The following is a 25,540-nucleotide window of genomic DNA, read 5'->3' as shown; positions in this document are numbered from 1 at the left end:
GTCGCGGGTTGCCATGGTGACAGTCCCACTGGCTTGGCGGCGGCGGCGTTGGCAGTGTTGAACCCGGTCCTGCGTGTGTTTCTAGGTTTCTTTTCTTGCCGGTTAGATTGTTGACAAGTGTTCACAGTGTGTGTTGTTCTATTATGGGCACTCAGAGCAGTGACAGTGTGTGTATAAGCGGCCATTACTGTGTATCTCTTATGTCTGCGTGTGCGTGTGTGTGTGTGTGTGTGCGTGCGTGTGCGTGTGTGTGTTTGCAGCCTTTCTGCAGATGTTCTCTGGCCCCAGTGCCTCCTGCCAGCTGCTCCGCCCCCAGAACTCACACATACGCACACACTCCTCTTAATTAAGAGGACTGTGCCATGGTGGGCGACTCAACAGGGGCACGATGGCACACACACACATCAGACACTTTCACCAGGAGTGCTAAGCACAGGGTGTCTATTAGCCGCGCTTCCGTGTGGGTTGGTTCGTGTGTGGAGCCGATCCTCCGGCGGTGCCCTTAAAGCCCTCTGGTTATGAGAGTAGTGATGGTGGTAGGTAAACATGCGGCTAATCAGGCCGACGTGTCTCATCCACACTCTCCGACAGGCTCTGCAGGCGGGGAGGGATACTGACACCGACAGGCTTCCTCTCGGCGCTCGCCAAGCGTTCAGAGGGAAGTGAGGAGGAAGCCGGGGCAGAGAGAACAGGAGAGACGGGAGGCAGGGAAGTTTTAGCCGGAGATGCGGTCAGGAAATTGGAGAAATTGGCTTATTTCGGATAATAAGGTTGACCCAGACAGAGCGGGTCGTAGATGACCGGCTTTTGATTAAATAAAAAATTTATAACGTTCGCCTTCTTCAGAATTTAAAATAAGAGCTCAATACGGTTGTTAGATAAGGAAGTGAAATTACTCTGGGGGTTTGAGGTGCTTGATTTCAAATGATTATTTAAGCATCATTCAGACCATCTTAAATAATTATGTCGGCTTGGTAATGTAGATAGCAGTTAGGATCCAGATGAAGCAAATACCAAGACTGCTGGTATCTATACAGTTTTATTATTTCCGGTAGTTCAGGTATTTAGGCTTTTCACTGAGAGCCTAATAAATTAATCCTAATAACAAAATGGATATGAAAAGGAAACAAACTTTTAGGTTTTAAAAGTGTAACATTTTTAGCTTTGGTGACAATAACTCATAGATAAATCAACAATGAAAGCAGTGTAATTCTTATGTATTCGTTTTCTTTTATTCATTTATTTTTCTCATTTATGGCTGAACTCTTTATGCACCGTACTTAGGTCAATAGACCAATTTTGTTTCATTACTACACATTTTATGTTGGCACAATGTCGGAGCTTTCCAGCAGGTTAAATGACAATATTTGAGTTCAGTGGAGTGATGAACGTAAATGTATTTTAAGACATCAAGGAAATACTGCAACGAAAATGAGAAAATACGACTTTAGCTGTCAGGAAATAAGGGATGAACTGGTTTGCTTTTGTGCTGCTTTGGATATTTTGCACGCAGAATCAAGAACGAGTGCAGAAAAAAGTGAATGAGTCTCGATGACTGCCAAACATCGTGGAATGAAAACATACGGCCTGGTGTCAGAGTTCAGTCTTATCTGTAGCTCATGTGTTCTCCAGCAAGATAATGACCCAAAACATAAAGTTACAAGAAAAAAAAGACCTTCAGCTACTTTTTTTAATGACACTCCATGAACAAAGATCTCGATCCTGTTAAACGTCCAGGAAAAATATAAAAAAATTATAGAGCGGAGACGCCACCTTTCAAACCTCAGGTGCCCTTTGTTTCAAGAAGAGAAGAAGAAACCACCTGCAACAGCTCACGTCTCATTACAAAGTACAGGTATTGCTAAAGGTGCTGCCACAAAAACATTCAATTAAGAACACATCTTTTTTAAAACATTGTCATCTGTTTAATTATGTGAAATGAGTGAGTAGTTAAAAGTAAACTCTGATATGTGTTCGCTATTAAGAAGGGCTGTTTACTTTTTCTGTTGATTTCAAGTTTTGTCAGAGAAAATCTGTCGAACCCACCAGTGAAGTTCAGTGCAGACCGATGTAACAGTTTCCAAATAATTAATAAAAGTTTCAATCTTAAGTGGAAGTGAAGAGGTAAAAAGCCTTCAGTGTTTCCTTGGATTGATCCTTTTCTTGTTCTCTTCCTCGTGTTTTACTTTGTGTCTCCAGTCCTCCCTCTTTAATGTTTAACTTAACCTCATTTACATTCAACACCCTTTGGTCCTGTCGCTCTTCATGTTCCTTATTATTTCTTTCTGTTTCCCCCTCTGGTCTTCTTTAACTCACCCTTCTCTCTGGTGTCTTTGTTCTCTCTCTATTTTTGTCCTTTCGCTCTCTCTCTCTTCCTTCCTCCCTACCGAAGGTCTGTCATCTTCTCTCCTCTTTTTTCCTAACACACCCGGACACGACAGAGCACCGCCGATAGTTAATAATACTCTAATTTCCGCTCTTCACGGTGTGTAGAAGGTGTCGCAGATAACCTGATTTATCAGACGGCTATTAGAATGGGAATCAGGAGTATTAGAGCAATGGACATTAACGTTCACATTGTTTAAACAACGCCACGGGACTAATGGATTTCCAAATGAATTTGTCAACAGCGTTCTCGGAGAATATAATTAGTCAAATGAGAGGGAAGCGGCGAATGAGGCCAGAGGAGGAGTCGGGAAGTAGTTTAAGCTGCGCAAAAGAAAATCATACATGCAGACATGTTAATAGAGGCTCTGAGGATCATCGGTGTGAGTTGGGTCTTGTGTGTGGATTCAGAAGGGATTACCTGGATGTCAGATAGAAAGAGGGAAAAAGTTGTATGAAAAATAACTTACACATGCAGAGATTTGCAAAAAGATACGCTTTAGGGATGTTTTCACACCTTATAGTCTGGCAGACTCTGTTCAAACTTGGTTTCTATTGATTCGGTTTGCTTTCACACTGCACTGTGAAACTAATTGAAAAATCTGTTCATCTCCTCACGTGTGATGGCGCTGCACCAACAACCACTGAAAGAAAGACATGAAAACCTCTGAAGAAGACACTAAGCGCAACTTCATTGTTGACTAAATGTAATAAACATGGAGTGGCATCAGATGGTGGTAAGATTTCTCTTTGATCATTGGTGAAAGACCATGAGCCATGTCTTCAGCTATCCCTAGACACTCAGAATTGTTTTGGTTGTATTTACCCATAATTCCCTGTGCCATAGTCTGCTTCCTGATTTTGAAGCAGTCTTTGGTCTGCTTGGCATTCACATGTGCATTCAAACCGCCCCAGAGTTCACTTCACCTAAACGACACCTAGGTTTTTAGGCAGAGCAGAGTTTGCTTTTTCGATCCGCATCATGGTTCGATTGCGCATTCACACTTCCACAAACGAAACAAACTTTCAACAATGAAATGAAATGAACAATGAAAATGCCTTTTCCAGATTTCTTGTGAAGCTGAAGGGGATAATAAGATGGTTTAGAGAGGAAGATTTGTGTCAATAAAACCTGTTTATGTTAGAATTTTTTAAATATATCTTTAACCTTAATGGGATTTCACAAAACTGCAATGGGAACATTTTTTCCGCATCACACGAGTCACATGATCGAGAACCGGATGTTGCTGCCAACGCAAAGCACGAAGAAGAAGTCAACAAGAAGTAGTTGGAGAATGGAGATGTGGTGCTTTTCTTAGTGACTTACTGCATGAACAAACGTATTCATGTGATGTTAATTACATTTCTTATTTAAGGGAAACACAGAAATAGCTAAATTTAGTTTTTTCGACATTAGCGGAATTTTGACAAAGTTTTGTGCATATTTGTAATGGAAACACATCTATAGCCAAACTACAACTATATATAGATAGATTACAAGTCTAACACATAACAGAAAATCAATGTTATTGTTGGCCCAGTTAAAATTCAATCAGAGAAATTGAGCTCAATGGGAGAAATCCCAGACAAACAACTGAAGGGAGATGTTAATCGAGTGGAATTGCGTTGGAAGGAAACGGACCAGGCTAATGCACTGCAATTTTTAAAATACTTTTTAAAAGGCAGACCTCTGTCAGAAATACCATTTACACAATACTTTCTACTGGTGTTTCACTTAAAATCCTAATGAAATACGTCAAACATGAGGTCGTAACTTGACAAGTTCAAAATATGAAGAGCTCTATAAAATCTCTACATATCCCCCTTGCGCGATATGGTGTTAAGCTAAAGGAAATGTTTATAAATATTCCATTATATGCATATTAGAATATTGAAAAGTCCGTTTTAAGCATCCAAAGCGAGGTGGACTTTGGCAGCTAAATCTTCTCCCTCCTCCTACCTCCTCATCTCTGGCAGTCAGAGCTGAACTGAAAACTTGACACTTAGAGTGGACAGTGAGACCAGAACTGTGAAACCGCGTTTTCATCAACTCTCTCTCTCTTTCTCTCTCTCTCTTTTTTTAGTAATGTAAATACCCATAAGATGTTTGCATAATCCATTTCTTTCTTCTTATATCTTTATTGTACATCGGCTCTCCTGCATCACCGTTTCTGCATGTGGGCGTTTGCCACTGTTCTTCTGATTCACACTTGTTTTAAATAACAAGAAATTTCAACTTGTGTTTACTCACTGATTGACAGAAAAGGTTTCAACTTGCGAGTGCAATTTGCTCATGAATTTCAGAAATAATTACAGTTAAAATGAGAGCGGGGAGTTGAGGCCCACACACAGGAGAAAAAAAAGCTTCTTTTTTTTTTTTTCCATCTGAACCCGTCAAAGCAAACGTTTCACGCTCCAAGTTGAAGCCCTGTGTTTTTTCTGTTTTTTTTTTTTTTGCAAGTTCGCTGCAGGACGCGTGCGCTGACCGCCGGGGCTGATGGGGCAGCAGGGCGAGAGGATGGGGGGAGGAAGGGAAGAGGGAGGGCAACTGTTGCTGCTTGAATACTAATATCCCACTTTAGAAGTCAACTCTTTCCTGTATCATTACATCCTCTGCTCTCTGTTTGTCTCCATCTCCATCTTTTTATTTTCTCACTTCTCCCACTCCTCCCCAGCAGTCCTCACCGTCCTTCCCCTCTCGTCTCTCAGCTTGTCTTCTCTTCCTCTTTATATCCTCTCCTCCTCCTTCTTCTTTTTTTTTTTTTTTTTTTTTTGCACACCATCCAGCTCCGGGCTTTTCCATCCCCTACACCCCTTATCTTGTATCTGTCATCAAACTCTTCCTCTCCCCAAGATTTGTCTCTTTGCCACTCACTTTTCAAAGCACCACACACACTCTCACAAACACACACGCATATTCCTGACAAAGGCAGGTAATTGCAGCCGAGTGTCCAGTCCTTTTTTAAATACTGAGCTGATTAATGAGAGCACGGTGCAGGGCCAGGAAGTCTCACCCTCAGTGGGTGGTGACACACACCCTCCCGTCTCTCTCCTCACACACGCGCTCCGTCTTCTTTTTCACACTTCCGTATGAAAATTATCAGCTACGCGCAGCCTCATTACGGAAATATTGATATCAGTGTTACACGGTTTACATCCTCCCTCCTCCGACGTCGTCCTCCTCCTTAACCTCTCTTCTTCACCTCCGTGTCTCTGAGGCAGCCTGTTGTCTCCTGCTCTTTTATTGTACAGTAAAGGATCAGGTGTGGCGGCTCATTTTCTCCGCATCGGCTTAGGCACGACTCCAGTACTTCCCCCTCCCCCCCTCCTGAGCTCCCCGACATCTCGGTGTCTGATTTGTGTGTGTTTTTGACCCCGTGGGCCAACGGGAACGCTGCCGGAGCAAAGAGATAGAGTGCAGCAGCAGGCGCCGCCGAACGCAGACACACACATGCAGAAAAGCCAGGTGTCCTCACACACTCACACGCTCACGCCTGCACAATCACAATCTCCGCTGGGTCAGCCAGGTTCAAAGCATTTGTATTCATAGGAGGTTTTGCATTGGCTCCACCACCTACAGTGCTCCTTCTAACTGTGGGATGTGGCTTTTTTTCCTTTTTTTTACTTTGTCACTCAGAAGACCTTGGACTGTGTCTGAGTGTGTTTATGGCTGTACTTGTGGCAGAGTGCTGCTACCTGAGTGAATGCACCTGGCTCAATAGATTTCTCTTTTTTTTTCTCCACTTGGACCATCCTTGAAAATATGGCTTTGTTTTGACTCTTACTTTGACCCAGTGTCAAACCAAGTCATGTTGCACTTGTTGGTCCAGGTTTACCTCCACTCCCCCCACTCTATTCCACAGAGCTGTGTTCATTTTTAATTCATGCATGGATGATTGAAACCAGAAGTTTACATATTGGCCTGTTGCAATAAATCAATTACTGTTGCTGTTATACCACTTGAAAATGGTCTCAAAACAATATTATTGGTTATCGCAATAACTCCTGGGACAGTTTATTGTCCAGTAAAATGTATTGTGACAGACCTAATTACATACTTGGAATGAAAACACACATGTTTTTTTTCCTCCCTGTCTGAAGATAAATCAAAGCAAACCTTTCTTATTTTATGTTAGTTTGACTCAGTTGCACCAGGTTTTAACACCTAAATTGTTGAATTTCAAAAGTATTGGAAAAAACAAACAAACAAAAAAAAAACTAGTTTCTCTCAACAAAAATATCGAGAGAAACTTGTGGAAGAAAACCCAAAATGCTTAACCCAAGTTTCAGGTTCAAAGGTAGCACTACCAAATATACTAAGAAAATGAATGAAAACATCAGATGTTTAAGATGTTAATTAATAATTTCTGTCTCTCATCATCATGACATTTAGTAAATCGAAATAATTTTGATCATTCTAACTCATCTAAAACAAGACAGCACTTCAGTGAAATAAGTAAATGAAAACTTCAGGCTTGGCTTAGACTTGTGCACTAATTACTTGAGACTTGGACTTGAGTCTTTGTATCAGTTTTTTATCTCATCTAAGTAAAAGTGAAAGGAACCCAGTGTGAGCTACAGACTGCAGCTGCTGCTCATGTTTTACTGTGAAATGATCCGTTTGGCTATTAAACAGTGACGTTGGTGGATTATTATGGGATGTTAATGGCTTGCAGCAATCTGTTAACGTTAGCAGCAACTTCATAATAATGACCACAAGGATGAATCTCCAAATAAGCGCTGCATTAAGTGACTTTGGATCATTTTAGAACAAAATAAATGCAACGTCTGGCAGAAAATGTAAAAATAAAAGCACTTCCTGCTCCATTCTTTAACATTTAATGTGTACCTTAAGTTTGAATCTTTACTATTAAATGTTGATTTAGGATTTTTATTTTATTTTATGTTTTTAACCAATATAATCCAACGCTCTCCATCTCAGAGTGAAGAGAATAAAACCCTCGAAACCAGATTTAGTGCAATATATAATGGACAAAATCAAGACAAAGATACACAGATGCTAACTTAGTCTTTGCAAAGACAAAAATGCACTTTGACACATTCAGAAATTCAACATTAATGGAGTTACTTATATTTCTAATAGGTAAATCTAAGATTTTTAGCAGTTTTCTTCTTGGATGGATTATGGATAAGTTAATAAATCAAGAGAATTGTTCATCAGGACAATTTATTCCACTATTTGAATGCAAATAAATGACATCAAAATATTTACATTCTATGCAAAAATCAACTCAAACTTTTGAATAACGTGAAAATGCCGGTTAATATTGAATTGTCACAAACCATTTGAGTTTGTGACACCTCAAATGGTTTGCTTCTGTAGAGGAAAACTTCTCACTTGGAGTAAAGATGAATTCCTTAAAAATAAAGTTCAAAGGACAATTCTGATTGTTTCTTTAATTTTTTATTTTATTTTATTGAAGTTCTGTGTCCCACACGGAAAGTTATTACAATTAAATAATTAAGATTGAAGTGGCATAAAGATGGGACACATCAACTTGGGAAAACTGATCTCAGTTAATCCAAAATGAACATCTATAACCTTTTTCCCTCAAAAACCTGAATTCAAAAATATATCAAGTATCCTTTTAGGGTTGCAATGTTTCAAAGTGAGAAATATTATGTACCAGATGAAAAATGCATGAATACTAATGCATATTCTCAGAGGAAGCAAGTGCTCTAAAATATCTTCAAACTTGCAAGCCAACACAAAAACAGGAAGTTGAAATTTCAACTAGAGTCACATCTTTCTGAGAGACGCTGAGAAAAATGGCCACAGAGAAATGTAATAAAATACTTTAGGCTCACGTTTACCAACATTTTTTATTTCTTTTTTTTTTTGAAAACTTTATGATTTGTAGAGGCTGGTTTTGGTCTAAGGTGCTCCTTGGGCAATTTTGAAGATGCATTAGTTGCAAGAGTTTGACATGACTTCAAGAAAAATAATCCTAACAGCTGTTTGGACTTTTGAGATTAATTCTGACCTGTAAAAATCCTGAGCTATGAGCGTTGAACCCAACAGATACTCTAAAGTTTTGGGTTATTGTACTACTAATCTAGTTCAGACCTTTTAAAAAAAATGCCAATATAATACTTCTATAAAAATATCTACCTTTTGTCAGCAGTAATACTCACATTATCAGCACACTCCGTCGGGGTTGAAGTGCACTATTTTCTTCCTTTTCTTCTTTTATCTTCTGCTTCAGTGACTCCGCTTGCTCTTTTCCAGCCCAGTTAAATTCTTCCAAAACACTTTCAAAAGTCATGTTTTAAACATAGATGTGCCAGATTTTTTTTTCTACCATATGTGGTAGAAAGAAGACAGATTAATGCACATCGTGATATCTTTCATCTCTGCTGTGAGAACTCGAATGATTTGCTTTTTCAGAGGAAAACTTCTCACGTGGAGTAAAGATGAACTCCATTATAATTCAGCTTATTTATATAATGTCATCTGTAGGCAGTAAAAAACAAAAAAAGATCTGCATGAAATTCACTTCAGTCCAGTTTCAATTCAAATTGATCTAATCATACAGGCAATGTTCTGGAGCTGTGCCGCTCCTGGAGGTTCTGATTGGTTCTTTTTGTAAACTTTTTTTTTTCTCTCTTTTGGACAATTTTTCCTTCTGTTTTGGATTTTGGAAAGATTTTCACTTCTGCTTTTTTATTTTTGGACAGTTGTTATTTTGCATAAACCTGGCATCAAGTTACTGTCTTTACATCTGGGTGAAGCTGATTATTCGACTATTTCATTGGCCATAATTGCCAGAAATTTTATCCCTACATCCTATATTTCTCTCTGCCTCCCTTACTAACCTTATGGCCAAAACAGTGTTATGTGTTGTCCAAACACATAGGGCCATTTTATACCATAACCAATTAACTATGTTAACTTAAGTTGTTATAAAAATGCTATATGTCAAATATGACTTAAAAGAAATTTTGCTTCCTAGTTTAATACCTTAAAATTGGGCCTCTCTCTTTAAAAACTCCTGCTTTTTCTGAAACTCCACCTTTAACATTTTCACTGAGAAGTAGCTTCTATAACGAGCTCAGCAGATGCTCAGCTCCACCAATTTACTAATTGCTGCTGGCTAGTCTGAAGGAGTTGAGTGGGCTGCAGCTCCAAGGAGGAGCTTCGTATTCGAAGGCGGAGCTAGGTCCACCCAGGTGTTACACACAACTGAATGGTTGCCACTGGAAATCGAAGCATTCCTCAAACATGCATGAAAGAGTCAGAAAGAATGTTTTTGATGGGGGAATAATATTATAGCTCAAAAAAGTAGATTTTACACAATGATGCCTCTTTTAATTCTATGGAAATGTCTAGTTTTTTTAAAGAAATAAATATAAACTCTCTTTAAAATGCACAAAAAAAGCAAATTAGTAACTTCAGACACTGCTAACTCACGGTACAAAGAGCATTTGAGGCGAAATCTTTCATAGGGAAGACGTAGACGAGGGAAAAAAATCAAATTGTTAGAGCTCGTGTCTGCAGAGTAACTGACAAACCCAGCACAGCTCAGCGCAGCGCGGTGCAGCACGACATGGCGTGGCGTAGCGGGCTCCAACGAGGGCTGCACCCACCTCGCGCTCCATCCTGTCTGAGCTCCACGCAATCAGGCCGTGACAGCGAAACCTTCCCCGGGTTACCATGGCAACCAGAGGCAGTGCCTGTATGGGACAAAGGCGGGTCGGTCCTATGAGTGTGTGTGTGTGTGTGTGTGTGCGTGCGTGTATGCGTGTGCATGCCTGTGTGTGTGTGTGTGATTGAGAGACACAGAGAGAGTGAGTGATGTGCAGCAGAGCAGGCGCGGCCCTCCTGGGGTCCTCATTCGTTTGTCTCTCGCTGAGACCACAGGAGCCCCACTGCAGCAGAGATGGAGGTGGGGACGGAGGGGAGGCGGTGGGGCCGGGGGGGCCGAAGAAAGGCAACTGATGTGGAAAGAAAGGAAGGATGAAAAGATGTGAGAAAGGTGCCAGAAGAAAGAATGAGAAATTGAAAAAGAATGGCGTGAATTTGGATCGTTTGAAGCCTTTTGTTCGTTTCACTCATCTAACGGTCGTGTGCGGAGTGTGACATGAATCTTGACAAAACTCTTATTTGAGAGGGGGAAAAAAAAAAAAAGCGGTACACTTTGGCAAATTAATTGCACCAATTAGCGGGGCACTCAAAATTCAAAAATTTTAATAACCTGTCTACCACATAGTAGGCTCAAATGGCTCGAAACGGCACTACTTCTCTCATGGCTCCGTGGAAACGCAATAACATGACAAGTGCACTTAGGCATTACCGAATGAACAAAACAGGAAAAAATTAGGCATGGATCTCATAAACATTATCTCCAGCTTTCAGTAGATTTTGATTCCTCCACACAGAGGAAAGAGGCTGCACAGGCAGAGTGAATCAGCTGACACCAAACCGTGTCATCCTGCTTAATTAATCTTTGCTTTAATTCTTGACCAGATTGTTCCACCGTAGACATTTGGGACAAAAAAAAAGTTTTTATTTCTCACTGGATTGTAACTCCATGCTGTCGCTTATGCTGACCAACGCACAAAAAATTGACGTATTTTTTAATTCACTGTTGTTAAAGAACTGAACGTAAAAAGAATCACTTCCACTTTCTCATCCTGTTCTTTGTGGACAATAATATTCATCCTGCTTATTTACTGTTTGAAAAACTTTTTCTAGTTTCTTTTCATACTGAGATATATATAGTTTTTTTTCCCTTATTTTTTTCCTACCTGCACCACTAACACATTTATGTATTTGTAAGTATTTTTAGTCACTCTTATAGTTTTTCAGTATTCTTTCTGTGTACTCCGGTAGCCAAGCAACGGCATTTCGTTGCCAAATTCCCTATCATGTCTTTGTGTGGTAACAATAAAGTAAGACTAAGTCTATATTTATTGGTGTAACAAAAGGTTTTACTGAATTGAAATATTTAAAGACACGGTACACATGTTTTCAGACACGTTAGTGATTTTGTCTCGCTGATGTGTCGGTGTTGTTTTAAAAATACCAGAAATATTATAATGTACCAGAACAAGAAAAGGCAGAAAGTAAATCGCATTGATAAGTTAATCTAGTCTAACAAAAATTTTGTTTTCTAATATATTGTTTTCTTGCTCTTTTTAGGTGTGGATCACACAAACAAGGACCTGAGGAAAAACTTTGTGAGTAAACCAAACATCAGTTCCATGTAAATGAAACGTAATTACACCACAAACAAATAAGATGACTGAAAAACAGCACAATACGGGTGCATACTCCCTCGACTGATGCTTGAATGCAAGTCATTTTATTCAAGAGGAAAACTCGTTTTGTAGCTTCAAGCCGTATATTGCCCTGGCATAATTCTGTCTGGATATTTGACCTTTCATTTTTATCACAAATGAGTTTAAACGAGTTGGTTTCCTGGCACTGACCTGGCCGCTCAGCAAAGTGTGTTCATTTTAAATAGAGTAGAGGTCCAGGCCATTCCACAAGCTTAATTTTAGACTACTTTGTCCATTTTAGAGCCAGTTTTAATGTGTAAAGTCCACTGTCTTGTTGGAACATCAGACTGTCTCAAACCATCTGACACAAATTTGCACCTCAGATCAAAGGAATGGATGTTGAAAAGCACAAAGAAAAGCTAAGAAAAGAAACAAAAAGTTGAAAACTAACAAGGATTTCAATGTTTTACAGTGAAACAAGACAATGAGCAAGTAGAGTCCAAATAAAGCTTTCAGACTTAAGAATACTGTACCAGCTGTCTAGCACAGTGGTAGAAGCATCATGCTGAGGGTTTATTTAGCTGTTAGTTGTAAAGTAAGGGAATAATTATTATTAACCTGGCATGTTAGACAAAGTAAATAAATTAAGTTTGGCAAACTTGATTTGATTACTTGTCAAAGATTAACTCAGTTTTTTATGTTGGAGCTCCATTCTCTTTTTTCAGTGCGACTTTGGCTAAAAGTGAATAAGAATCAACTAATGCTGTTAAATATAGATACAAACGCAGCTTTTAGCTATTTTTCAGGCTTTTTATGTAATAATTTCAGACAGTTTGCACAGTACACTTACTTTTCTTGCCGTTATGGGAAACTATATACAATTTTCCACTGTCAATATCCCATAAAATGAAACAAAACCTTCCTCTATTTGCAAAAGTTTTATGCATGGGCTTATTTTAACACCTGAAAACAGAAATAAAATTGTAGTTCTTTAAAAACAACAACAAATTTCCTGCTGATGTTCATCAAAACATGCAAGTTGTCTTTTTTTTTTTTAAAGATCCTGTAAACTCAAAACATGTTTTATTTCACTAGACTGAGAGCAGCAACATGCCTGCCTGCATTGTGAAGGCTGCAGACCTTTGACCCCGACATTAAAACCATCACCGCCTCACAGAGACGTGAAGCTGTTAGCCTGACGTTCTTCTGGCTTGCCGTAGAGCGTTTGTGTCGCGCAGCGCCACTTGCTGCTGCCTTGTCATTTATAATCTCGCAGGCAGTTGGAAGCATGCAGGCCAACTTGTACTTTGTCAGAGCAGATTGTCTGGCATGGATAAGCCTGGTTGCAGCAAGAGATACATAATTGCTCTTGTTCGGTGAGCTGCCAGGACGTTCCTCCTCTTCCTCTCGTTGAGCCTATACCCAGATCCTCGACTGTGCTCACTTTCGTAAGGCAGAACGCATATGAACTGCACCGGCAGTGACAGCGACTGCCGTCAGTCAAAGGAAATATGTTGACAGACTAACACAAGTGAGAGTATCCAGAGTTTTTGGGGGTTTTTTTCTGAGAGATTCCTTCATTTCCTGTCATGTCATCCTGATGTTTTGTGTCGAGAGCTGTTGGGTCCTGCACCGCGCTTCATTTGTTTTCTCTGTTGCTTCCGCAGGAGGCCCTCGCCAGCTTTGACCTGCGGGCCTCGCACGGTCTGTCTCATGATCCCATGCCTGTCAGAGATGAGGAGAACAGGTAGTGATTGTTGTTCTTATGTTCCTTTTTTTTAATTGTTATTATTATTATTCTGGACTCAAAGTCAGCTGTAGCCATCTTAAAAGCAAAAAGTCACTTTTGGCAAAAATAATGACTTGGAAATGTTTTCAGATGGTGACCACATGTAACTGCAGAGCTGTACTTTAATGTGTTTTATGTGGATAAGTGTGAATTTGACGAGTGGGAGAAAAAATAATGCGCGGTTTTACACATCAGTTTACTAATTTCCCCATGAGTCACTAGATGTTGAAACTGTCTTTTGCAGCCACAGTTATGTCTAGTTTTTCAAATCTGTCGACTAAAACATTAAAGTTTTGCCACATTCTCAGTTAGATTTAGGTCTGGACTTTGACTGGGACAAACTTTTAACAGTATACACTTTGATCTAAGCCGTCCCACTGCAGCTCTGGTTGAATATGTTTACGATAGGGAAGCACTGATTGCATTTTTCTGGTCGATCACCGATCCTTAAAAAGCCTGATCTGCCGATTCAGATTTTTTTTTGATACTTTTTTTGTTTTGTTTTTCTCTGGAAAGTTGTTAAAAATATTGACAAAGTTGCTGAGTTGGCAGCAGTGGGGTAGCTGCTAACATACTCTGTTCTTTGTGTTGGTCCATCCCATAAAATCCCCTCAAATAAACGAAGAATATTGTAACAAGAATATGATAAAAAGTGAGAGAAGCTCAAAGTGCGAGGCACTGTATCTATTTAACACATTTGATCAATTTATGAAACATTGCTTGTATTTTAAGACCAGCGGAAATCTTTTTTTTTTCTCTCTCTCTTTCTCTGATCAAGAAGAAATTCCCAGTATCCTCGTCTTCTCTTTTGATCTGAACCAATCAACATGTACCCGTGCGTAATTATTTGTTCTGGCACGGTTACCATGCATGCTCAGATCAGAACATCCAATAAAGGAGAAAAGTCTCATCTCTGCCTATTTAGTCTCAGTGTGTGGCTAACATCTCATTCCCGCTCTGTTTCAGTCACGGTACGCATTGTGCCGGCGAAGTTGCTATGGAGGCCAACAACTCCTACTGCGGTGTGGGCATCGCCTTCAATGCCAGGATAGGAGGTGAGGAAAGCGGTCCAGCTTTAGGAGACAATGGGAGGCAGTTTGACTGTGGGTGCAGCGCTCCAGCCAAGAATGCAACATGGGAGCTGAATCTTTGTCAGAAATACTTGTTATGTTTCAGAGTCACTCTGTTATTATTGCTGGTATGACTTGGCAATGCAGCGAAAGTTAAAAAAAAAAATATATATATATATATATATATATATATATATATATATATATATATATATATATATATATATATATACACACACACAAAATATACCTGCAACTCTTTGCCTCTGCTAATGTTTTAACAGTTTTCCATGAAATAATTGCATTGAGACTAAAAGTACCAGAAACACATTTTCACACAGCAAAAACACAAAATCTTCCTGGTTTCTAGTGTAAATATCTTGATACAGTTGAAATAAAACAAAATTATCTTTAAAAGTAGCTTTTCAGCAAGATATAGAGGCTTGCTTTAAGTAATTAATTCCTTAATATTGATGAGAAATTATTGGTTCTATTGGCAGACAAATTGGGAAAAATGTCTTGTACGTTTAAAGAATCTGCCAATTGAACTAGAACTTTTTCATCAATATTAAGAAATTATTTACTTAAAACAAGCCTCTAAATCTTGCTGAAATTTACTTGTAAGTTGGTTTTGTCTTATTTCAAGTTTGCTTACATTTGCACTTGAAACTAGACAAAAAATACTTGGTAAGATTTTGTGTTTTTGCAATGCAAGCTAATGACAAAACAAAATAAAACACATATGAAACCAGATATTTAAACACACTGAATAAAAAAGACACATAAACATTTTTTCTCACTGTCTGAACTTCAATGAGACCAAACTTTTTTTGTGTGTGTTTTAGGTTAGTGAGAGTGACCAAAATGATTTCTATTTGTTAAATGTCATAAAACTTAGCGATGATGTTTTTTTTTTTATATATATAGATTTTTTTAAACTTTCCTAAAATTAAAAAAATTCATACAGTTGGTCAGTATGAGGGATTGCTGTTTTTTTAAATAGATAAAGGGTCATAAAAGTAACAAAAGAATCTCTGACAGATGTTCTTGCTAAGTCTTCTGGTGTTTATCAGATAGAAGTAATTTTTTTAATTAACAAAAGAAGATTGTACTGCTTTAACTTCAGACGGTCAGAAAAATGTCTTTTTATTTGTTTTATTTTTTTTTCTTTGTTTTGTAATTAGTTTGGATGGAAATGTGCCTTTCCTCAAACATAATTTTCTACATACACATATATCAACACCCTTCAGAACAAAATGTTTCTATCCTATTTTTCCACAAAAGTTTAATGTTGTTTTTTGGGTGTAAATCTTAAAAATAATAATAAATAAATAAAAATGTCTCTCTAATAACCACACATTTATTTTAGTCACTATTGAACCATTCAGCCAGAGCAGGAGAAAACTATAAATCATTTGCAACTTGCCATTTTTAAAAAATAAAATGTAAATAAAAACTTTTAAATTATTTTCTCAAAACTGATATTCCCTCAATTCTGTTTTATTATCATTTGACCTATGCCTATTTTTATTTTTATTTTTATTTTTTATCAAAAACAAAGTTCTTTCTTGTTGGAAAGGTTTTTCTTTTAATGTTTATAATTTTTAATATCTGTAGTTTTTCCTGATACACATGTGATCTATATTTGTATGTCTGATATGCATCCATTTGATAGACAATAAGTCTTCAGTTTACTGATGCATCCTGTCTCCAGGTACGCCCTCACATCTCACACCTCTAATCAAATTTATCACAGTCAGTCCAAGAGCATGAAAATAGAAAACAAGATGCATCCTTCAGCTGAACTCTGACATTTGAACTCTGAGCTCAGGGTCTTTTATCCGTGCGCTTCAATCATTTGGCCCAGAAAGCATTTTTACAGAACTCAGGGGGATAAGAAGGGAAACACTTCATGAGGCGAGACCAGGAATATGTTTCCACAGTTAGTCTTGGTTTTGCCTTGTTGGGTCATAAACAGAGTCAGGCGCTGAGGAGATGAAGGGCATGAAAGAGGCGCTGCTGAGAGCGGGAGCCATGTTGTCTGACATTCAACAAAGTTTGTCACTCATTGTGAAACTGCTCAGAATTATATTGTACAGACCTACAAAATAAAGGTTTTTAGTTGTTTTACTGAGTATGGTGTCTATGAGGACAAACAGTTCTGTTTCTGCCACACATGTTTAGATGTGACTTTTTGTTTGTCTGATTCAGTTTTACTTAGTTTTTAGAGTGTATTTGATAGTTTTTATTAGTTAAATATTGTTTGGTTCCAGTTTCATTTGAATTAGTTATAGTAGTAGTTTTAGTTGGGTTTTTTTTATATACTCTTGTTAATTTTTAGGTACAAAATTCAAAAAGGTAAAAAAGGTTGTGATTATGTGTACATTACACAACAGAAGATACAATTTTCAAAAAGTATGTTCAGTTATTGTTGAACAACCAAGTGACTGGTGTTTTATTCCAGCTGCCATTTTGCAGACTAGTGTGAACGCAGCCAGGAGGAGGATGGAGAGGTGAAATGTGCCAAAAGCTGATGTAAACTCCTTGTGTGGGGAAGAAAAAAATCTATTTCACATCAGTTCAAAAGACTAATAAATAGATTGTGGTGTTGCATGCAAAAATGGCACCAACTGCCTTTATAATTCAAAAGCGATCTCCCCTTCAGAGCCTGTACTTCCTCCACTTCATCCGCAGTCCATCTCGGTTCCATCTTCAGCCTCTAATTGGACGGACGCTGTGCCAGCCACAGTTTCTCAGGGAACATCTTGCTGTTTAAATACGGCGAAAGGAGCCAAACTGTTGCTAAATAATGCACATCTGACTTGATTTTACTATTGTAGGTTCTAAAGTCAGCTGCTGAAATCAGCTCACAGAGATCCATGAGAAAGGCATTATTAAGAAATATCATAACATTTCATCTGCTTCATTATTTGTGCCCGGACTCAGTCTTTTCAAAACACATGAATATGAATTGCGCATCAACTCTTTTATTGGATTTAATTTGATCACAAGGAACGTTTTGTACAGGAGCCTGGAACGGCGTTGTCATCCACTTATTTCAGATTACAACAGTGGATTGTTGCTCTGCGTCCTGAGGGTTCGTAATAATGCTGCAGCTAATCATCTTGTGGTAGTAAACGACGGGGATTCTTGTACTGAAACAGTGGAAAGTTTGAATTTTTTTTTTTTTTGTATTTTGCTTTCTTCCATCAAAATCCTGATCTGTGTGACTGCTTCTGATTGGTCCAGGTATCCGTCTGCTGGATGGCGTCGTCACGGACGCCATGGAGGCCTCGGCTCTGACCTACAACATGCACTTCATCGACATCTACGTCTGCAGCTGGGGCCCGCAGGACAACGGGGAAGAGATGGACGGGCCGCACCGCCTCACGGAGCGAGCCCTCCGGCTAGGAACTCAGAAGGCGAGGCTTTTGTTTCCCGAGTTTCCTCCACTTATTGGCCTGCTACACCGAAAGCTCATAAACTGAGGAGCGATTACATTCCACGGCCTTTCTTTGCTTTATCTGTTACAACTTTACACATTTTTTTTTTTTTAAAGCAAGTGGTAAATTGTAGGGAAATTAAAACCACTTTGCCGCTTTTAGTAAGAAATCACAAAACAAGCAAAAGAACCTAAATCAATATATAAATGTCTCTTTGTTCTTCCCTTTCTCCCCCAAAGGAAAAACTGAATGAGTTGAATAACGGAGTTCAATAAAAACTCTCCCCTTGTCAAGGCAGATGTCGGATAAAAAGGGCAGAGTTCAGATTTATGTTTATATTTTCCTGTAAGGACCGACTGCCTGCAGCAAGCCAACATGCTTCAGCTGAAAACCGGCAGTGAGACCCGATTAAAATTTTTAATGGAGCTAAATGCGAGGTCTGTTATTAATTGAGTGTACTTAATCACATTTTAATTGAAAACCAGTCATTGACAAAATAAACATTTTCCGTTCAAAAACTCTTTTTGCTGCTAATTTATTGAATAAATAAACTTAAGAGCTCAGAAACAAAGCTATTTATTGACTTCATTTTGTTATTTAGTGCAAAACGCCATTTGGCTTTTAGATGTTTCAGAAAGTAATTTCTTTGAAAAAAAATCCTTCTTTAGAAATGTGGAGTGCGGACGCTGATGTTAGCTTGGGGGACGACTGTGCTGCTGCAACATGTTTAGCATTTAGATGCAATGAATGCTGAAGCTATGTTTTTTTTTTACCATAACAAAATTGACTTGTTTGTGTCTATGCAGCCTCTTACACAACACCTGTGATGCACTGTGTGTTTACTGAAGCAGCATTAGCCACTGCAGACCGGTATTATGTATCCTGTAGTTTTCGGGTCTTTCCCCAGAAAACTTGCTAAGCCCCTTGGCAAGGACACTACGGTGGTCATCTACTGTGTTTTAGAGTTAAATGTTTAAAGTTGATAGGAAATGTGAAAATTCTAACTAGGTAAGTATGTTGTTATTGCAGGACATTATTAACAATACCTGAACACCAACTGTAAAGTCTTGTAAAAAGGCTAAAATGAAAAAAAAAGTCAAAAATTCTTTGATCCTTTTTCCATGACCTGTCACTTTATTTGCAAAAGTTGTTAGTGTGTAGACAGGCAGTGGGTGTGGAGTTCTCGTAATTAAAAGATGACACCTGACCTCAGGCTGCCTTTGTGTTCTCATGCTGACCATTAAGTTGCTTTTCCAACCATAAAGAGACAATTTAGCCCATCTTTGCTATCGTAATTTCTGGTGTACAAACATAATAAATGCTAAGCCTGGTAGGGAGGGCAAGTAAAGCCTGGCGGCCAGCCAGGTTTATGATACACTTGTAAAAACCGATGCTGTGACGAAGCTGCCTGGCAATCACAACGTTGAACTCGCTCAAATTCCTTTGCTTTTCTTTTTTTCTGGCTGCTAGCGCATTGACTTGTAGGACAAAATGATCGCATCCTTTAAGTTTGGTGTATCGATATGATGTACTATATCAACAAAAAAGAAAAGGCGTCTTATCAAAACAAAACCACTCTTGCGTTTTAATGTGGAAAAGAGTTCTCTACTTTTTGATGCGTTTAAAGAAAGAGACCTGCTAATGGATGAACAGGGTGACAAACGGACGGATGCTTAACCAAGTCAACATTTTCTTTCCTTCAGGGCCGACGTGGGAAGGGCAGCATCTTTGTGTGGGCGGCAGGTAATGGTGGAACGCAGCGTGACCACTGCGGCGCAGACGGGTACGTTAACTCCGTCTACACCATCGCCATCGGAGCCGTCACCCAGACCGGGAAGCCCGCCTACTTCGGTGAACCCTGCCCCGGAGTGATGGCCGTCACCTTGACGGGTTCCAACGTGGGAGACTCGCTACCTTTGGTTAGTGTGTCAATACCTTCTAATACGTCTAACAGCACTGTCTGGCTCTAATGACTGTATGCGTGTGTGTGTGTGTGTGCGTGTGTGTGAGAACCAGCAGCGTGACTTTTAGGCTGCTCTGAGCAGAGAGAATCCTGTTAAAGAGCAGCCACTGGTGTGATATTTATCGAGGCCTGCCAAATGACCTGGGTGATTGCCGGGCAAACTCTCGAAGACATACAGAAACGAGTGTTAATTGGAGGTAAAGCGTGGCTGTGGTGGCTGAGAATGGGAGAGGAAGGAGCTGAAGTGTTGATGGCGGATGTAACACAGAAAAAAAACCCATGAGAAAATGTCTCGCCGGCTCCAGGACTGGGGAAACTGAAAGGCCAATTTTATCACTGCGTTAACACTTTGCTCTGGTGGGATGTATGCACTTTTTGAACTCCTCATTTGGACGGAGGTGGATATGATAAGTTTTTTTTTTTTTTTTTATTAACGTGAGGAGAAAATTGTTTTACATTTTCTACTGAAAGAGGAAAGGATCACAAACAATAGCTGCCATTCCATTACAAATGTGCGCAAATCTTTTGTCTAAATTCTGCTAATGTCAAAAAAAAAGAGAAAACACCAATATGGACTTGCAGTGTTTCCGTTAATTAAGAAATGAAACTAAAATCACATGTGAATAAGATTGTTGACACGATAAGTCATAATTATCAGCCATCAGAGGAGACGCTGGCATCTTATTCAGGCGCTGGAGCGACAAGCTTCTTATACCTGGCGGCGGGTGCGAATGCGGCATTTTGGGTAAATTATAGTTGGCAATTTTATATAAGAGTTATGGATTCAACACGTTAGAATGACACACAACTTTTTATGTGCTTTGAGATGCTGTGGGAGCTCTGGTGGAGCCAGCTCACTGAAAGAGCCCAAAACAAACCATCGTCCTCCTGCTGCTTCCTGTCGTTTTCTTTGTCATTTCGCCAGAGACCAACAGCCGACTGTTGATCAAGTGATGCGAAAAAAGTGTTTCTATTGAAGTTTTGTGAAATGCATCTATTTCAATAGATGAAAAACCATCTCATCCTAGTGCAAAAACGTTTCATCAATAAGTTTTCTTATTATCAAAAGCTGAGTTCTTTTGAAAATTGGCCTGTTTAAATTAAGCAGATTTGTCTTTGTAATTTCAATTTGCACTATTTTTATGGTTAATGGAAACTTTACTCTATGGGAACTCTCTCTATAAAGAGTGTAAATCCTGTAAAAAAAAGCCACATATGTAACAGTTTGGATTAGTAAATTCATGCCATGTTGGCATGTTGGAAATAATCTAGTTCCTGGGTGTCTCTTACTTTAGTCAGTGTAGAGTATCTTTTTCTGCTCCAACCACTGTGAATAAGTTCACAAAATAAAGATGTTTTGACTGATAATGCACCAGATCCCTGGCAGTAGATAGAAGAATGGGATGTGGTATCCTGACCCGTTTCTGTTTTGTTTTCCATAAGGTGACTGTGACCAACACTGGAGATGGGTGTGTCATGCACTTCCCAGGAACCTCCAGTGCCGCTCCGATTGCTGCAGGGATTCTAGCTCTTGCTTTGGAAGTGAAGTAAGTGTCAGTCAGTCTTCTGATACTGCACACCAATAGTAACATGATGAAGTAAACAGGCAGGGATTGAAGCAGGCTAAGACGGATCGTACTCACGTGACCTCTACTAGGTCTTTCTCAGATATATGGGTATTTGTCTGCACTACTCTTTTGCATTTCACTGCTGTTATATGCCCAGAAACACCAAAAAATATGTATATTATTAGTCATTCATTGAGCTAATTCCTAAATTAAGTGGTAAAAAAAATGGTAATGGCCTGACACCAAAGCGCTTTGCAAAGAAAATGTGTCTTGTGTCTTATAAAATTACGTTTCTCTTTTTTTTTTCTTAACTGTAAGATTGAGACTGATTTTCTTTTTGCTAATTAAACCAGTAAATATAGAAGATAAAAACATGTACAAAACAAAAAAAAAAAGATAAACATTTTTTATAATATATGATAAGCACTTTCTTAGATTTTTTTTAATATTGTTTATTTCCTTTTAACTCTTCTTCCAGTTTCTTTTTAAAGTCTGTTCGGCTGTGAACACAAACAGTTTGACCACATGAAATAAGTCTAGATTTTGCTTTTTTTTTTTTTTCTTGGGATTTGGTTTGATGCATTGTATAGAAACAAAAAAAGAAATACTCGTTTCCAGGAAGGACAGTGTAAGTAACTTCACAGAATTTTACCATCAAAACTTCACCATAGACAAAAACAAACCGAAAAGTCATCAACTTTTCTTCTTCCTTGCATGTCTCTCACTTTTTGTGCATTTGTTCTGCATTTTTGTGAAACACACATATCTCACAGTCACATAAGCAGTTTGAACTTATGTCCATCTGCACATATTCATACATGTATGTTCATAAGTCTTAATGAAATTATTACGTGAGATGAAACACTAATGGACTTTAGTTCATATCACGCCCCGGTCAGTTAAATCCAGATAAGTTATATATATTATTTTTGAAAAGTTCATAAATCTTCTGTTTGATGTTGTATTAATTGTTGTGTTACACTAGATGTCACATGTCTTGTGACATAAATGTATGTTAAGATGTATAATTGCTCAAATTTGGTGAGAACATGTAGATGAGGGAAATCTATAATAAGGCTGTATTTCACATTACAGTATTCAGTCTAGTCCAAGCTGAGTGAACTCTGTATCTTCCATGAACCTCTTTAGTTTTTTTTAAACTTCTCTTCTGTCATAGTCGATATCCTTGAGCTGTTAGGTTGTCTTCCATCCTTCCCTCCTGAAATGGATTCATACTTTATTGCCTTTAAGTAAAAATCTTCTAATTTATGCTGAAACATTAATCAGAGACTTAAAGCTCCAGCACCGATTTACCTTTCAGCATCGACAATGTCAAAGCCGAGTCGTCATTCGGAGGTATGTGACTTAAATGTTGTGTTACAGCAGCCTCAGCAGATCCTTTCCAACTCGTAGGAGTTTTAGCAGTTTTTGCCGTGAGACACGGGCAAAAATCCCAGTGTCTTGGTTTGCCAAACTCAGAGATATACTCTCAAGAGATTTGTGGCTTAATTAATTGCTGTAAAAGTGGGCTCCACCAAATGCTGGTGGCGGGGTGGCAGAGCAGGGTAACGCTCCAGGGCTCAGTCAGTCAGTCAGTCAGTCAGTCAGTCAGTCAGTCAGTCTGGTTTCTTTCTACTCTCTCTGATATCTTTAACGCCCATAAAGTTGACAACATGCTGCATTGATTAAATTATGAGAAAATTATCTTTTTTTTTCTTTAGGAGACAAAGAAAACCATGAGAAGAGCATTCGAAATATGTCTTACCTTTTCCAGCTGTGATGCAGTCAGCGGTTATATGAAGCAGGAGTAGAGGTGACGTCACACTGTGTGCGGAAAAGAGCTGAGCTGCTAGGTTAAAAGAAGCACAAAATGACATACTGTTTTAGTCTTAGTCAAAGATTCAATCAGTGATTATCTCAATTAGTACACCAAAAATACTCTCTCATAATGTCTCCTAGGAAAAGGCTTTGCATTTCCTAGACTAGAATATGTACCCAGAATTATTCAAACATTTGTCATATTTAGGGGTGCTGTTGTGGCTCAGGGGTTAAGCACAAATTATTTTACAAACATACTTTGACTGACCTCATCAGGTGACTTGGCGAAGCAGCTCATTGAACATTAATCAAATTTTCAAACATTTACAAGATCTAGGAAGCATCTTTGATGCTGTCTTGTGCCATAATCTCACCCAAAAAGCGAGAGAGGTTTGGCGAGTCGCTGAAGATTTGGTAAACTGAATTGCTATCAGGCTGAACTAACGCAAGTCAACAAAGGGACAATATCAGCTAACATAATGCCATATCCCTCCCAATTTCAGTTTGAATTGCTTTAAATTGCTAGAGTTAGCTGCTGTTTATTGATTAGTTTGCTAGCCTCCTTATCTTAACCTTGAGATTTTCAAAAAGTTGCCAACATTTGTAAAACTATCATGTTTAACAACAGACAGGTTCAAAGCTCAAAAAGAAAAAAGCAATAACTTTGCTTTATTATGTTTAGTCTTGATGGTACATGCTAAAAGTGAAACTCTCCCTCACTATCTCACAACCTGTATAAACTGCAGATGTGCACTGATATGACAGAAAATGTACATTCCTTTATTAAATAACCTTTTACACCTTTTGTGTTTTCTCAGAAATGACCGTAAACACACCAGTGATACTGAAAATATCAGTTTATCTTTTTGAATTCTCTCTTTTTGATCTATGCACACCTCTTAACCTAAAATGTATTGTTTTCCATTAATTTTTTTTGTCGACATTCACTCCTCTGTCTTCCTTCTCCTTTGTCCTGTGTGCCTCTCCCTGCCGTGTCCCAAGTCTTTTTCTCAATGCTCTCAACGCGGCAGCTGCTGGTGTGACCTCAGGCCCGGTGTTTTGTGGCCGTATCAGTGGTATCTGCGCCACCTTCACAATATGGATTGTACTAGAGGCCAGCTTTACTGCTCCAGCTGTCATGCTGCAGTGTTCTCAGTCTCAGTTACTTGGCTGTAAAATGGAGTGTGGGTCCCCTGGGCGAGGCGACTCCCAAGACATTACTGTTAAAGGCTTTGTCATGACCTGCTGCCACTGACTAAACTATATATCACCTCTCTTGCTCAAACCAGCTGGATTCTGCTCACGTCTTTATAGGTCTGAGTTCTCTCTCTCTCTCTCTCTCTATCTCTCTCTCTCTCTGTCTCTCTCTTCGTATATATCTGTACGGCTTTCAGGCTATTCTGTTTCTCATTCTTTCTCGCTTTTTCTCTCATATGTTACAGAAACACGCTCAATCTTGCGTTCAATCATACTTTCATACAGCAGACCTGGATGTTTCTTTTCTTATCCACATTTATCAGAAACAACCTAAATTGTGTGACACGACCAGCCACTTGAGCTAGTAATGTCCAAACTTTTTGTCATGTGGGTAAAAGTCAATCTGAGTGTTCGCAGGTACATAAATTGAACCTTTTTTTTTAATCATTTAGAAGGTAAAATAAAAATGTATGTTAGTGTTATTGTTATATTATTTTCCATTTCCTCTAGGGGCCTGTAAATCACCTTCTTAGAAGAAAATTTTATAGATTTTTGTGAGTTGATACTTTTCTGTTCTCTTGGTCTAGCTAGAACATTTTTTCAGTCTAGAATCAGTAGTGAGGATATGAGCCAGCCTTCCCATTTATAATGAAAGCAAAAACACAAACAAACAAACAAAAATGTTCATGTTGAGTAATTAATTGCATAGTTTTTAAAATGTTAAAAACCACACACACCCTTCTCCTCTTTTTACATACAAAGTCCTGAGCCGGAACTCTTGTATTCAAGTGTTTCTTGTACACCTGTAAATCTGACACACAAGCGACGTCGACAACAGCGATAGACGACAGAGCTGCTTCTTTTGGCCCACTGAGGGTTAATATTTGCTTCAAAAAAACCTGATGGGAGAAAAATAAAACAAAAGACTACTGTTGTGTTCATGTGTAAAAATGAGTTAGCCTATCAGCAAAGCTAATACTGTCCCAATTCAAAATTTTGCAGCTAGCACAGATGTCCCAAATGCTAGCGTTAGCATTCACAGTTCACATTTCCTGTTACCACTG

General features: G+C 38.8%; 1 protein-coding gene and 1 long non-coding RNA gene across 5 annotated transcripts in view; one reads left to right on the top strand and one right to left on the bottom strand.

Moving 5' to 3' along the window:
* Window positions 1-25,540, top strand: part of LOC103151010 (proprotein convertase subtilisin/kexin type 4-like) — a 215,007-nt gene that overhangs the window by 95,383 nt on the left and 94,084 nt on the right. For all 4 annotated transcript variants that reach the window (XM_016680995.1, XM_016681040.1, XM_016680937.1 and 1 more), the window contains 6 exons: window positions 11,549-11,586; window positions 13,296-13,375; window positions 14,384-14,472; window positions 17,737-17,909; window positions 19,634-19,849; window positions 21,337-21,440. In XM_016680995.1, coding sequence (XP_016536481.1) covers window positions 11,549-11,586; window positions 13,296-13,375; window positions 14,384-14,472; window positions 17,737-17,909; window positions 19,634-19,849; window positions 21,337-21,440 — 700 coding nt within the window. The remainder of the gene's footprint in view (window positions 1-11,548; window positions 11,587-13,295; window positions 13,376-14,383; window positions 14,473-17,736; window positions 17,910-19,633; window positions 19,850-21,336; window positions 21,441-25,540) is intronic.
* Window positions 6,352-24,865, bottom strand: LOC107833004 (uncharacterized). Its single transcript, XR_001658720.1, has 3 exons — window positions 24,854-24,865; window positions 19,866-19,877; window positions 6,352-6,431 (listed from the first exon to the last, which is right to left on the bottom strand). It is a non-coding gene; the product is annotated as an uncharacterized LOC107833004 (long non-coding RNA).

Source organism: Poecilia formosa, unplaced genomic scaffold (assembly GCF_000485575.1).
Source record: "Poecilia formosa unplaced genomic scaffold, Poecilia_formosa-5.1.2 Scaffold0, whole genome shotgun sequence".
Lineage (NCBI taxonomy): Eukaryota > Metazoa > Chordata > Actinopteri > Cyprinodontiformes > Poeciliidae > Poecilia > Poecilia formosa.
Note: the sequence above shows the minus strand (reverse complement) of the source record. Positions and strands in the feature narration are given on the sequence as shown.